The sequence below is a fragment of the Cydia fagiglandana genome, chromosome 5 (genome assembly GCF_963556715.1).
Source record: "Cydia fagiglandana chromosome 5, ilCydFagi1.1, whole genome shotgun sequence".
Lineage (NCBI taxonomy): Eukaryota > Metazoa > Arthropoda > Insecta > Lepidoptera > Tortricidae > Cydia > Cydia fagiglandana.
In genome coordinates, this window is record NC_085936.1 from 15,285,677 (window position 1) to 15,300,957 (window position 15,281).

General features: G+C 37.0%; 1 protein-coding gene and 1 long non-coding RNA gene across 3 annotated transcripts in view; both read left to right on the plus strand.

Annotated features, from left to right (window-relative positions):
• The window catches only part of LOC134664571 (uncharacterized), a 513,832-nt gene that overhangs the window by 101,027 nt on the left and 397,524 nt on the right, over positions 1-15,281 (plus strand). The gene's annotated exons all lie outside the window — the stretch shown is intronic.
• On the plus strand, positions 3,298-4,625 carry LOC134664837 (bolA-like protein DDB_G0274169). 2 transcript variants are annotated; one of them, XM_063521571.1, is made up of 3 exons: positions 3,298-3,438; positions 3,510-3,700; positions 4,385-4,625. In XM_063521571.1, the coding sequence occupies exons 1-3, from the start codon at positions 3,381-3,383 to the stop codon at positions 4,532-4,534; spliced, it is 399 nt and encodes a 132-aa protein (XP_063377641.1). In that variant the 5' UTR covers positions 3,298-3,380; the 3' UTR covers positions 4,535-4,625. The 2 variants fall into 2 exon arrangements, with proteins under 2 accessions (XP_063377641.1, XP_063377642.1); XM_063521572.1 differs by having other exon boundaries at positions 3,298-3,432.

A 15,281-nucleotide genomic window follows, 5' to 3' on the forward strand; every position in this document is an offset into this window, starting at 1 on the left:
GTATACGTCTGCTACTACAGACCAGTAATAATAAAAACCGGGCAAGTGCGAGTCGGACTCGCGCACGAAGGGTTCCGTACCATAATGCAAAAAAGGCAAAAAAACGGTCACCCATCCAAGTACTGACCCCGCCCGACGTTGCTTAACTTCGGTCAAAAATCACGTTTGTTGTATGGGAGCCCCACTTAAATCTTTATTTTATTCTGTTTTTAGTATTTGTTGTTATAGCGGCAACAGAAAAACATCATCTGTGAAAATTTCAACTGTCTAGGTCACGGTTCGTGAGATACAGCCTGGTGACAGACGGACGGACGGACGGACAGCAGAGTCTTAGTAATAGGGTCCCGTTTTACCCTTTGGGTACGGAACCCTAAAAACTAGTAAATTTTCCATGCAAAGATGCTGTTGCTGATGCAAATGGGCTCACATGAGTTTCTTTTATACCACGTTGCTTCTCGTACAAATATTTGTTACAATCAAACCTGCCTGCCTGTAAATACGTAAATAATCGTAAAATTGATTAATTGACATTTCTCATGCTCTGAAAGTGGCTCATCGTTTAACTAGGAAGTGCATGGGAAAGTGATACGTTTCGACTCTAGGGCGTTTTACTTTCCAAGTACTTTTATTTTCGTTTTATTTACGACAAGCAAAGACAATTTGGTTGTATAACTCCTGATTCCATAACGACCCTTTTACTTAAAATGTTAATTAAAATAGTTACGTTTTACAGTACATAATGGCCCTTTAAACTTTTGACATACGAACGAAAAGTGCTATTTTACGCACTAGTGCGGGAAAACAGGACCATATGTACTGTAAAAGGTTATACTTAGTATTCGAAATTAAAAGTAGAGAGCTAGAGAGTTTAACTAGGATGAAAGGCAATATATTCTGACTCGAAATATTGGCGCTCTCAATCTCCTATCAACCAGTTGCTGTTTAGTGAAGGAAAACATGTATGTAAGTGAACAAATCTCGTTCATTGAAGGAAAAGAAAACGTTTTAAATAATGTGACGTGGCATTATTGGCATCTAAAACCTCGAAGAACTTTATAATGGAAAGTTGACGGTCTCTTTTATTTACCTATCTCTGTCGCTACTAATGCTGGCTTTGATGTTTATTATTTTAATTTCGCTAAGCTGTGATAGCAAGGGTTCACTGCTAGGGACTTATTTTGGAAATAATAATTACGTGTACTTGCGCTGAGAGGTATAATTAACCCTTGGGAAGGCTTCTGGATTTATATTCTCGTTAGCGAAAATTATCTACTTTGTAACGTAAAGACGTTTACTGAATATTGTTTCGGTTTAGTTCATGGTATAATAATATACTCCGCCTGGTACTCTCTTCCCGCCTCTTCGTGGTCACGTGACTGAAACAAGCCTACGTCATTATGCGACAGCGCTATATATAGCGGCCATGTTATTGTGACGTAGGCTTGTGTCACTCTGGGAAGAGAAGACCACGTTTTATTAGACTACGGTTTAGTTCATCTATTGTTGTACATTATCTTATCTTTTATTATTTATGAAATAGGCGTATGCTTCAATGCCAGAATCGCCGCTTTCGGGTTTCCGTATCCAAAACGGCAAAGTCGGTAAAAAAGGTGGATCGATGATCAGAATATACATTATTTAGATACATTCTGTAACATAAGCACCCTACACTTAGGAAAGAACGAAGAAAAAACTTTAAATCAATGACGATATATTATTTAACCCTTAATCAAACGGAACACTTTTTATGAGATTTTTGAAAACTAAGATTGGTTTTTAGGTAATTTGGGTGCGTAGATTACGAAAAAATATATAAAAATAATTTTAGTGGGGGGAAAGGGGGGGTTTTGCGGTGGGAAATAATTTCCCGTTATCCGTTACGGAATAGCAAAATTTTGAATGAAGTGGGAAATAGTTTCCCATTGTTCGATACGGTTACGAACTTTTTACTAGTTAGTAGCTCCCCCCGGCTTTGCTTGGAATTCAAGTATGATCCCTTAACGTTATCTTCAAAAATCAAAGATATAAATAAAAGAAAAAAGAAAACAAAAACAGGCACATATTTTTTTGTGTAACAGGCAAACGGGCATATATTTTTATTTCTGGAAACCAATTAAAATTTAGGTGGAGAACAAACACTGAGAAATAATTTCCCACTTGATAAAACCTACCAATTTTGTTGTAAATCGTACGTTCAGGAACAAACAATGGGAAATAATAACCCACTTACTAAACCTTAAAATCTTGGCTAAATCATATCGTTATCACAATTCTTTTCAAACAAAACACAGGGAAAATAAGTCTAGTTTATGATAGTATTCAGTTTATGCACTTACAAGATTTTTTTTCGCACTTAACCTCAAAACACTAAAAAAAATGTCGTTATTGCAAAAAAAATCACAACAACTGACATTGACTTTGACGTATGGTCACAAATGGCGGCCATTAGAAAAGTGTTGCCATTTTTCAAATTAAAAATGTTACTAAGATTTTAAATCTGTATGGTTGGTATCGCTGAGTGAAGCCTTTAAAAAGATAAAAAATATTTCGTAAATTAGAATGAAGTGGGAAATTATTTCCCGATATTTGATTAAGGGTTAATCGAGTGATATAGGTATCATATGCGAAACAATGTCGGCGCTGAATATTGAATGGAAATTCAATCCGTCAAACCCAATAGAAAGTGAAATTATTGTAATACTCGTAGCTTGTGAGTCATTTGAAGTTAAGGCCTATATTCTGCCACAGCAGTTTAGAGATGGGTAGTCTAATACTCGTAATAAGGTATAGGTACTTAGTGCGCCGCACCCGTGAGAGCGAGAAAGAGGATATATCTTTCTCGCTTTCACTTATGGGTGCGACGCGCCAAGGTCGCAGTACGGTGCGGTTGTATGTAACGGCTTTAAGGTTTTCATTAGATTGCAGCGGATATGTACATTGGGCCTTGCGAGGTGTTTTAAAATACACATGCGATACAACATATTCTTTGGAACTAATTCAATCAATCGATTATATGCCGCCACCGCAATGTATAGTTTGTCAAAGGATGAAATAACTGTCTTATTTCAAACATAGACAGAGAGAATCATACTATCTTTGTCTTCGGTAGTACTAGCACCCAAAAGAAAAGGACGAGTATAGTTTTTTTTGTTCTTATTTACTGACAATTTGGTTTAACCAACTATATTAATAATTGCACGCGGTTTGTTGCATTGTGTGTGGAGCCCTTTAAGGAGTTCGATTTCTAAACGCGTATGTCAATGTCAGCTGATCTGACAGTTGACAATGACAGTACACCTAGACGATTGAAAACTATCAGAAAAATATCGAAAATAATAATCAAAATATTGTGTACACTTAAAAACAAAAAATATATACTTATGATCGTGAACAGCCTTTTGATCAAAACATTGCAGGCGGCAACGCTTTCAGGTAATTGTATGAATATTTATAATAAAATAAATATTCTTTTAAGTTCCCCGTGTAAGTTGCGTTTTGCTTCTTTTCAGGCACTTACTTAGCTAGAAATATGTCCGGGGTTGTGGAAAATACAATCAGGAATAAGCTACAAACATCTTTAGGAACCAAGCACCTCGAAATTATCAATGAGTCGTACATGCACAACGTGCCGAAAGGCGCGGAGACACATTTCAAAGTTGTTGTAGTGTCTGATAAATTCGATGGATTACCGCTGATAAAGGTATTTATTTATACGAGTTTGTTTTGCTATGTAGAAATCACATGTGGAGAAGGCTATTTTTGTCAGATTGGCCTAAGACGAGAACAGAAAGCCTGTAGTACTAATAAATAAATATAAATATTGATGGACATCTTACACAGATCATAATAATAATTCAATGTTATTAAAAAACCATTTGCAATTGGAACCTGTATACTTTTTGACCCTTCAAAAGGCATGCTTCATTTTCTGATTTGTCATTTTATAGCAAAAGATGGAATAAGAATTTTCAGATGTACCTGTTTTTAATCAAATCATAGGTAGCTGATATATTATTTTACAAACCATGCATAATCATCAGTTCATCATGCAAAATTAGCCATGGAAACTTTTATGCTAACTTGCTGACTGTGCTCATAATCATACATTGGGGTTTTTGGTGCAGGAAGGATTTGGTATTTTTATAACTTTGTTTATTGTAAAACACAGAAAATTTATAAAATTATCACCAAACTATGAATTCAAAATAGGTATTAAGCTCCAAATTTGCTTAGAAATGTAAAAACAGCATCACTTTGCAGGCTATTCATAAACCACAATCACCTTTTTACTGTTTTTACCAATTTTTTGGCTAGTATTCCCAAAAACCCTGATCTGTGCTCATAACATTGTAGGCATTTAAAATTTATGAGTTTTTTTTTTCAGCGCCATAGACTAGTGAATGACATATTGAAGGAGGAGTTGCAGACTGGTGTCCATGCTCTGTCCATAGTAGCAAAAACTCCAGAGCAATGGGACAGCAGCGACAAGGTGGTTGAGAGCAGCCCTAACTGTAGAGGAGGATTTGGAAAATAATTATAGTCTTCCTTATAGTTATAAACAATAATTATTGTTAAAATATTATGTAGTTATTTCCAAATAAATTAACAAAAATTGTAAAACAAAAGTTAGTATTTCTTAACTCAGGTTACCTGACCATGCCAAGTTTGGACCAACTTAGTAGAAGAGCCGGCCGCAAATTTTCTAACCGACTTGATACCACGATGAAATGCACAATGGTTTCCCATAAAAGTGATGCTAAGTCCGAATTCGATAGTCTGCCACGGCGGAACTTGCCGAAAGTACGAAAAAGAAGGCCACTTCCGGTGCGAAAAAAGGGGGCTGATTTAACCCATCTGATACCGAAATAATAGTTATGGCAGCAGTTAGAAATTTACATGTAGACACATAAAAGCGAAGTCTGCCAGTATTTTTTTTGCCGGAAGTGCTTGGCAGACGCTCTCAAAGGTGGCCAACGGGACCCCTAATTTAACCCATCTGATACCACCATGAAACCAATTCCAGTCGGTAGGTATGAACCCTCATGTCAGGAATATATAAGTCTGCCAAGGCTTTTCCTGCCGAAACACCTTGGCAGACGAGATTATGTAAGCAAGGTCGGCATCGGTTACCCTACACTAACCCATTTGATACCACCATGAAACCAATTCCAGTCGGTAGGTACGAACCCCCATTTTAGGAATATATAAGTCTGCCAAGGTTTTTCCTGCCGAAACACCTTGGCAGACGAGATTATAAACAAGATGACCATCGGTTACCGTACACTAACCCATCTGATACCGCCATGAAACCAATTCCAGTCGGTAGGTATGAACCCTCATTTCAGGAATATATAAGTCTGCCAAGGCTTTTCCTGCCGTAACACCACGGCAGACGAGATTATGTAAGCAAGGTCGGCATCGGTTACCCTACACTAACCCATCTGATACCACCATGAAACCAATTCCAGTCGGTAGGTATGAACCCCCATTTTAGAAATATATAAGTCTGCCAAGGTTTTTCCTGCCGAAACACCTTGGCAGACGAGATTATAAGCAAGATTACCATCGGTTACCGTACACTAACCCATCTGATACCACCATGAAACCAATTCTAGTCGGTAGGTATGAACCCTCATTTCAGGAATTTATAAGTCTGCCAAGGCCTTTCCTGCCGAAACACCTTGACAGACGAGATTATGTAAGCAGCATCCACATACGAGGGATCCGTATTTTGGGATTATACAGATTACGGACATTATTAATAGCTGTAGGCTTATTTATTACTTTATGCTTATAAATATTTGTATATTATTATGTTACTAATAAAATATATTTATATTTTATTAAACCTAAACTTAATACATTGGGAATTCATTACCTGCTTACGGCAGTAGTAGGGATAAGTGGGTGAGTTCTGGCTCACTGAGCCAGGCCAACAGTCCCTCCCCCTTTTTTCCCTTGTTGAGGCCCTACAACCTTGCCTTGAACCCAAACTAATGTCATTGTAGCTCGAATCTAACCTAATTTATTTTTATTGCTTTTAGAATATTTCAAGTATCTACTTTTGCAAAGTTAAATGTTGAAATCTCTATTTCGAAAAATGGAATTTTAATGTGACTTTAACACGTTCACTGCGTTACGGGGGCTTTAAGCCCCGTACGATGTCATCATTCAGTGCGAAGTTAAATTTATTTTAGAAGTTAAAGTGGGAGGGGAGGGTGCACACATTTTACCACTTTGGAAGTGTCTCTCGCGCAACTATTCAGTTTAGAAATAAATGATATTAGAAACCTCAATATCATAAGCGGTAAGACCGCCTGTTGTTACCTCTATTGTCTTTGTTTATGTTATTGTCCATTTATTGTAAACTAAGTGTATGTGAGGCGTGCAATAAAGAGTATTGTATTGTATTGTATCATTTTTGAAGACATATCCATGGATACCCCACACGTATGGGTTTAATGAAAAAGACATTTTAAGTTTCAGTTCTAAGTATGGGGGACCCCCAAAATTTATTGTGTTTTTTTTCTATTTTTGTGTTGAAATCTTAATGCGGTTCACAGAATACATCTACTTACCAAGTTTCAACAGTTCTTATAGTTTCGGAAAAAAGTGACTGTGACATACGGACGGACAGACAGACAGACATGACGAATCTATAAGGGTTCCGTTTTTTGCCATTTGGCTACGGAACCCTAAAAAGGAGGTATTAATTCGGTTTTTTAATGTTTGATATCTCCGTCATTTCGGGATCGATTTTGAAAATTATTTTTTTAGTTGAGTTGTAACTTGTAAGTATATACATACAGATTGGTTCCGTCTTTGTCAAAACCCAGTTCTGATGGTGAGATTTATGAGGAATCGAGGGCACTCTTCAAATCTTGTAAGGGTGGTTCACGTTTGTATGGGAAAAATTCAAACTCTAGCTAGAAGAAGCGGCACCCCCTCATTTTGTTACACTTATTATGTTGACAAAATACGCCAAGTTTGTAATCTTACAATCTTAACTACAAGGGGGTGCTCAAAACACTTTGAAATTTTTCAAATTGTATGAAATCAAAAAAAAATAAGTTACTATTTTTTTTTATTTTTATGTAAGTAATAGTTTTCACATTATTTGAAAGTGTGATTTAAAAGATATTATTTTGAAAGAAAATGTTTTTCTACTTCAAAACTTATACATCACATGTGCAAATAGTGTGAAACCAGATATTTAAATAAAATTCTGAATCATAAATACTCTTTTTGTTGGGTTTCAAACAACATACAAAATTTCAACGTGGTTAAGCACCCCCTTGTATAGTTCGTTTTTTTAGCATTAGAAAGAACTTGCAAGAAGGTAAGCGATCTTAGCATGTCTTTTAATTGAAAAACGCTTTTCAAAATTCAAAAACTATTACTTATGAAAGCAGACGAATATAAATGATCGTACTAGATTAATAATTGTTACATACACTCGCGTGCAAAAGTATTGCATCACTTTGCATTTTTTCAACTGAACCCAATAATTTTGTAAACCGGTTATTTTCCATTAATTATTTTAATGGGATCATGTCCCTTGAAGTTTTAGCTTTACGTAAAGTTAAAAAACATGGAAAACGGCCCAGTATTTTTCAAATTATCGGCATTTTCCCGATTTGTGAGCGGTTTCGCGTTATCACGCGCACGAGTTGCGCTACCCTTGACCCCTATAAAACGGGGGGTAGGGGAGGGGTTGTTATCAGTCACTTATCAAAAGTTGACCGGTACACATCTCCGCATATTTTCCCGTGAAGAAGACCTGTGAAAAATGGAAACCACTGAAGCTGAAGTCCGCCAAGTCGTCCAGCTCCTGCAAGAGGGGCGTAGCCAACGTTCAGTAGCTGCCACGCTGAATTTAAGTCAATCTACAGTTTGCAGAGTTTACCAGAGGTTCCAACGGACTGGATCCTTTACTTCAAGACCAAGAAGCGGCCGCAAAAAGTGTACATCAGAGAGGGACGACCGCTTCATTGTCACAACATCTCTCCGAGATCGACATCTGACAAGCGTTGCCATCCAGCAGCGTCTGCATGAGATACGAGGAGTGGCTGCCAGTGAGTGGACAATAAGAAGAAGACTCAAGAAAGCGAACTTGACACCCAGGAGGCCTGCAACAGGGCCCAGATTGCTGGCGCGACAGATAGTTTGCAGAAAATCATATGGACTGGACCATTGAGCAATGGACCCCAGTTCTCTTCTCGGACGAGTGCAGAATATGTTTGAATGGATGTGACCGAAGAGGAAGAGTCTACAGAAGGCCAGAAGAACGGTTCGCCCAATGTTGCTTCTCCGAAAGGGTCGCCTATGGCGGTGGATCCGTGATGTTCTGGGGCGGCGTTTCCTACGACGCGCGAACAGAGCTGGTTTTCGTGCCTGGCGGGGGCCGTGGCGGTGGATTGACCGCTGCAAAATACATTACTGACATCCTGGAGGAACATGTTGTTCCTTATGCCGGTATTTTTGATGAGGGGTTCATCCTAATGCAGGATAATGCCCGTGTCATACCGCTAGGGCCACCGCAGCCTACCTTCTCGAAGTGGGCATCGACACCATGGACTGGCCAGCGATGAGCCCGGACCTTAACCCCATTGAACACGTGTGGGACTACCTGAAAAGGAGGATTCGGAAGCGGAATCCTGCCCCGGCCAATGTTGAGGAGCTGAAGGGAGCCTTGCTGGAGGAGTGGGACGCTATTCCACAAGATTTCATTAGAAAATTAATTAGGTCTATGAAAAACCGCTTGATTTGTATGAGGAGGGCTAGGGGTGGCAACACCAGGTATTAATTTAATAATAATAATTTATTTTGTATTAAATAAATGACTTTTATTCTTAACTTTCCTAAATTTATTTCTCGACCATTATGTCGCTACTTTCAGTTTCTGATTTTTTTTAGTCTTCAGATTTGAAATTTCATTAAATTTCCCAATTTTCTAATGCGTTAGATTATAACCCTTCGAGTGGCATTGTCCTCCTCGAGGTCTCCACGGTAAGTGGCAGAGGCCGCGAGACGGACAGACATTAACAAGCCGTTGAATGGCAGCGCCTCAGGTTGAACGATGAGTTGAGTGGCGCAGCCATTTTGGAAAAATATACGTCAAGTGGCGGGGCCTCAACGGGTGATCATTACAAATTTGGCGCATGTTAGAAATATGACCATTACCAAAAAAATATATATGAATGTTATATATAAACTATATATCACTGAATTCAGCATAAAATGGCTTATTTGATTGTATACCAATGAATTCTGTTCTATTTATGTGAATTATGCTAGAATTGTTCTAATCTTATATTAAAACATTTTTTTCTACTTTCATGTAATAATACGTATAATTACGAAATAAAACAATTGTTTGTAGAAAAAGCAGTATTTATGACAAAACAATACATTTAACACGATTCACACAGTTTATTTCACTTTTTATCAGTGCGTATTCCGTTTAAATGTTCGCGGCTCAACGACGGTCGACGCGTAATGGGCGAGGTGGGGCAGGAACATCACGTCATTTCTAACAAACTTTGTTTTACGCGGGAATTCGACCGTTAGGGAATACCATCCTTGTTTATTGACGAATGCATCTTGCAAGAGTGAGCAAGCAAGGCATACTTTTAACGGTTTAATTTTAGGCGCGAAATGCAGCGTCGCACAGAGGCCGCGAGACGGTCTCTGCCAATTACGGGCTTGTTATGACCGAACCTTCTCGCGACCGCTGCCAATTAGGGGACTGTCCGCGTCGCGGCCTCTGCCACGCAAGGGCCAATTTAAAAAAATGGCCGCGCCATTTCTCCTACCGTTCAACCGGAGGTGCTGCCATCCGAAGGGATAAGCTTTCAGTTGATACCAAAATTTTCAGAATCGGCTCTAGAATTACAAAGATATTGGGTGCGGACGAAAAAATGCAAAGTGATGCAATACTTTTGCACGCGAGTGTATTTGCCGTAACTTATTTTTAAAATGTGTTTTTCAATTAAAAGACACATCAAGATTGTTTACCTAATTTCTAATGCTAAAAAGAACGAGATAAATTAAGAAACTTGGTGTATTTTATCAACATAATAAGTGTAACAAAATAAGGGGGTGCCCCTTAGGAAAAAAAATGTTTTTTGAACCACTTAACATATAGTGATACTGGTGTATTTTAAACAAACCAATCATTTACATTCAGAATTGTGACATTTGATGAAGTGAAACTGCTGATGATGATCAGAATGGAACTCTTCAACGACGCATAGCTCATGTTTGGGGATTTGTCCTCTTCGTTATGTTTGTTAAGCACGTTAGATTTTTAAGTCATATTATCGTGAAGCTCAAGTTCTGATGATGGGATCCATAAGGAATCGAGGGAACTCTACAAATCTTAATGGCATTGTATAGTGACTCTTGTATTTTCATCAGGCAAACAAGGATTTACATTAAGAACAGTGGCATTTGATGAAGTGGTATTGCTGATGGTGATCAGAACGGAACTCCTCGACGACTTGTCTTTTTCTAATTGATTGTTAAGCAAGTTACCCCACTGGCAAAACAAGCAAGATTTTGAATTCGACTTCTACCTGAACCTGGACCCGGACGCGGACCCGGACTCGAGATCGCGAATTCGGACACGGACCCGTTTTCTATTTGGTTGGTGTAAATGGAGTTGGTGAATTTTTTAATTAATTCGGGCGAAAACTGGAAGGTTAGGTATCATAAAATGTTCATGAAGAGAAATTGTAAGAGATGGTATCATTACCAACAACTGTGGAAAATACTGTTTGGTTACTCTTTATTTAAAAATAGCAAAATCAAATTGCATGATTTCATTCGTTTTCTCCTCTGTACACAGAATAAGTAATGATATTTAGACTAGACAAAAAAAAACAAAATCGCTCTCCTTCTTGATGCGACTGGCAAATCATATTACTTTTTGGCAACCGGGTTTTTTAACCTAATTAGACCCCGCTGAATCCGAATTTGCCGGTTCCTCGATCGAAATCTTGACCGGAAGTGAGATATTTGACATTAAAGGTCCGTTTTTTTCGTTTTTCGTAAATAACTCTTAAACGGTGGTGCATAGCAAAAAATGTTCTATTACATAAGTAATATGCATAAAATTGCCTACAAGAAAGATTCAGTACAATTTTTCGCTAGGATCAATATTAAAAGAGATTTTAACGCGGGAAATTTAATTATAATCACTTCTAAGGTCCCGTTTTTTAGGTTTTCGTAAATAACTCTTAAACGGTGGCCAATATCAAAAAATGTTATTAGACGTTAATAATCTACACAAAATTTTGAACAAAAAAGATTCAGTACACTTTTTGCAGGGATCAATATTTAAAAAGATAATAAAGAGGGAAAGTTAATTATACTAAATTCTAAGGTTCCTTGTTTTTATTTTTTCGTTAATAATTTGAAAAGTATGACTCATAGCAAAAAAAATCTTATACATAAATAATAAACGTAAAATTTCCTACAAGAAACATGCAGAACACTTTTCGCTAGGATCAATATTTAAAAAGACAAAGCAGCGGGTAAGTTAATTATAATCAATTTTAAAGTCACTTTTTAGTTTTTTGTAAATAACTCGTAAATGGTGTCCCATAGCGAAATAGGTTTTTAAGAATAAATTATCCACATAAAATTTCCTCCAAAAAACATCTAGAACACTTTTCTCTAGGATCAATATTTCAAGCGATATTAAAGGAAGAATGTTAATTACAATCAGTTCACAGGTCACTTTTTTTTAGTTTTTCGTAAATAACTCGTAAACGGTGGCCCGTTGCAAAACAATATTCTACATAAATATTAAACATACAATTGTCCACAAAAAAGGTTCTGTACACTTTTTCGCTACGATCAATATTTAAAGAGGTATTAAAGGGGGTAAGTTAATTATAATCAATTTCCAGGTCCCTAGTTTTAGGTTTACGTCTATATAGATAAAGAACTATTTTATTTTCAAAATTTAGACCCAGTAGTTTCGGAGATAAAGGGGTGTGGGGGTGGTATTTTTTTGTATTTTAATGTTTTATTTTGGGGAAGGAGGCTTTATCTCCGAAACTACTGGGTCTAAAATTTTGAAAAGATACACAGAATAGAATTTATAGATGACAGGAAAACCTATTAGAATTATGCAGTCAAGCGCGAGTCGGACATTACTTATAGTTTTTGAACCGATCCCTACAGGTTTTTTAAAGGCAATTCACTCGCGTTTCACATATATAAAATACACTGTTAAAAATTGGGTAATGTACGGAACCCTTGCAACGCGAGTCCGACTCGCGCTTGGCCGGTTTTTATTCATTTTGAGGTACGGAATCCTAAAAAGAGAAAAGTGTTCCATATGTCTTTCGTAGAAAATTTTATATCGATTCTTTATTTACAAGAACATTAAGAACTTATTTTGCTATGAGCCTTATTTTACGAGTCATTTGCGAAATCCTAAAAATAGGGACCTGGAAATTGATTATAATTAACTTACCCCCTTTAATATCTGTTTAAATATTGATCGTAGCGAAAAAGTGTACAGAACCTTTTTTGTGGACAATTTTATGTTTAATATTTATGTAGAATATTGTTTTGCAACGGGCCACCGTTTACGAGTTATTTACGAAAAACTAAAAAAAAGTGACCTGTGAACTGATTGTAATTAACATTTTTCCTTTAATATCGCTTGAAATATTGATCCTAAAGAAAAGTGTTCTAGATGTTTTTTGGAGGAAATTTTATGTAGATAATTTATTCTTAAAAACCTATTTCGCTATGGGACACCGTTTACGAGTTATTTACAAAAAACTAAAAAGGGACTTTAAAATTGATTATAATTAACTTACCCGCTGCTTTGTCTTTTTAAATATTGATCCTAGCGAAAAGTGTTCTGCATGTTTCTTGTAGGAAATTTTACGTTTATTATTTATGTATAAGATTTTTTTTTGCTATGAGACATACTTTTCAAATTATTAACGAAAAAATAAAAACAAGGAACCTTAGAATTTAGTATAATTAACTTTCCCTCTTTATTATCTTTTTAAATATTGATCCCTGCAAAAAGTGTACTGAATCTTTTTTGTTCAAAATTTTGTGTAGATTATTAACGTCTAACAACATTTTTTGATATTGGCCACCGTTTATGAGTTATTTACGAAAACCTAAAAAACGGGACCTTAGAAGTGATTATAATTAAATTTCCCGCGTTAAAATCTCTTTGAATATTGATCCTAGCGAAAAATTGTACTGAATCTTTCTTGTAGGCAATTTTATGCATATTACTTATGTAATAGAACATTTTTTGCTATGTGCCACCGTTTAAGAGTTATTTACGAAAAACGAAAAAAAAAGGGACCTTTAATGTCAAATATCTCACTTCCGGTCAAGATTTCGATCGAGCAACCGAGCAAATTCGGATTCAGAGGGGTCTAATTAGGTTAAAAAACCCGGTTGCCAAAAAGTAATATGCTTTGCCAGTCGAAATCGATTTTATGAAAAATATGACCAGTCTAATTACTATATATGTTCAGAATATTATTTGAATAAACTTAGGATAGGAAATAAAATGTGTGTTTTTATATCTTTAAACCCAATTACTAAGTAGACTGCACATACATTAAAGTCACATTAAAATTCCATTTTGCGAAATAGAGATTTCAAACTTTAACTTTGCAAAAGTAGATAATTGAAATATTCTAAAAGCAATAAAAATAGATTAGGTTAGATTCGAGCTACAATGACATTAGTTTGGGTTCAAGGCAAGGTTGCAGGGCCTCAACAAGGGAAAAAAGGGGGAGGGACTGTTGGCCTGGCTCAGTGAGCCAGAACTCACCCACTTATCCCTACTACTGCCGTAAGCAGGTAATGAATTCCCAATGTATTAAGTTTAGGTTTAATAAATTATAAATATATTTTATTAGTAACATAATAATATACAAATATGTATAAGCATAAAGTAATAAATAAGCCTACAGCTATTAATAATGTCCGTAATCTGTATAATCCCAAAATACGGATCCCTCGTATGTGGATGCTGCTTACATAATCTCGTCTGTCAAGGTGTTTCGGCAGGAAAGGCCTTGGCAGACTTATAAATTCCTGAAATGAGGGTTCATACCTACCGACTAGAATTGGTTTCATGGTGGTATCAGATGGGTTAGTGTACGGTAACCGATGGTAATCTTGCTTATAATCTCGTCTGCCAAGGTGTTTCGGCAGGAAAAACCTTGGCAGACTTATATATTTCTAAAATGGGGGTTCATACCTACCGACTGGAATTGGTTTCATGGTGGTATCAGATGGGTTAGTGTAGGGTAACCGATGCCGGCCTTGCTTACATAATCTCGTCTGCCGTGGTGTTACGGCAGGAAAAGCCTTGGCAGACTTATATATTCCTGAAATGAGGGTTCATACCTACCGACTGGAATTGGTTTCATGGCGGTATCAGATGGGTTAGTGTACGGTAACCGATGGTCATCTTGTTTATAATCTCGTCTGCCAAGGTGTTTCGGCAGGAAAAACCTTGGCAGACTTATATATTCCTAAAATGGGGGTTCGTACCTACCGACTGGAATTGGTTTCATGGTGGTATCAGATGGGTTAGTGTAGGGTAACCGATGCCGACCTTGCTTACATAATCTCGTCTGCCAAGGTGTTTCGGCAGGAAAAGCCTTGGCAGACTTATATATTCCTGACATGAGGGTTCATACCTACCGACTGGAATTGGTTTCATGGTGGTATCAGATGGGTTAAATTAGGGGTCCCGTTGGCCACCTTTGAGAGCGTCTGCCAAGCACTTCCGGCAAAAAAAATACTGGCAGACTTCGCTTTTATGTGTCTACATGTAAATTTCTAACTGCTGCCATAACTATTATTTCGGTATCAGATGGGTTAAATCAGCCCCCTTTTTTCGCACCGGAAGTGGCCTTCTTTTTCGTACTTTCGGCAAGTTCCGCCGTGGCAGACTATCGAATTCGGACTTAGCATCACTTTTATGGGAAACCATTGTGCATTTCATCGTGGTATCAAGTCGGTTAGAAAATTTGCGGCCGGCTCTTCTACTATAACATGCATGTGATGCAGGGCCTTGGTGTACCAAGGTTACACACTCAATTTGCATAACCTACACTAGTGCGGAAAGAATCTCCATACCTATGTACTGTAAAATATTAGTAGAATATTTTTTTAAAGGAAAATCACCAGATGTTTTAGATTTTTATTTTATTGGCTTTATTATCAATCTAATTTATTTTTCTGTTATCAATCAAATTGTTTTTATGGAATGTTTA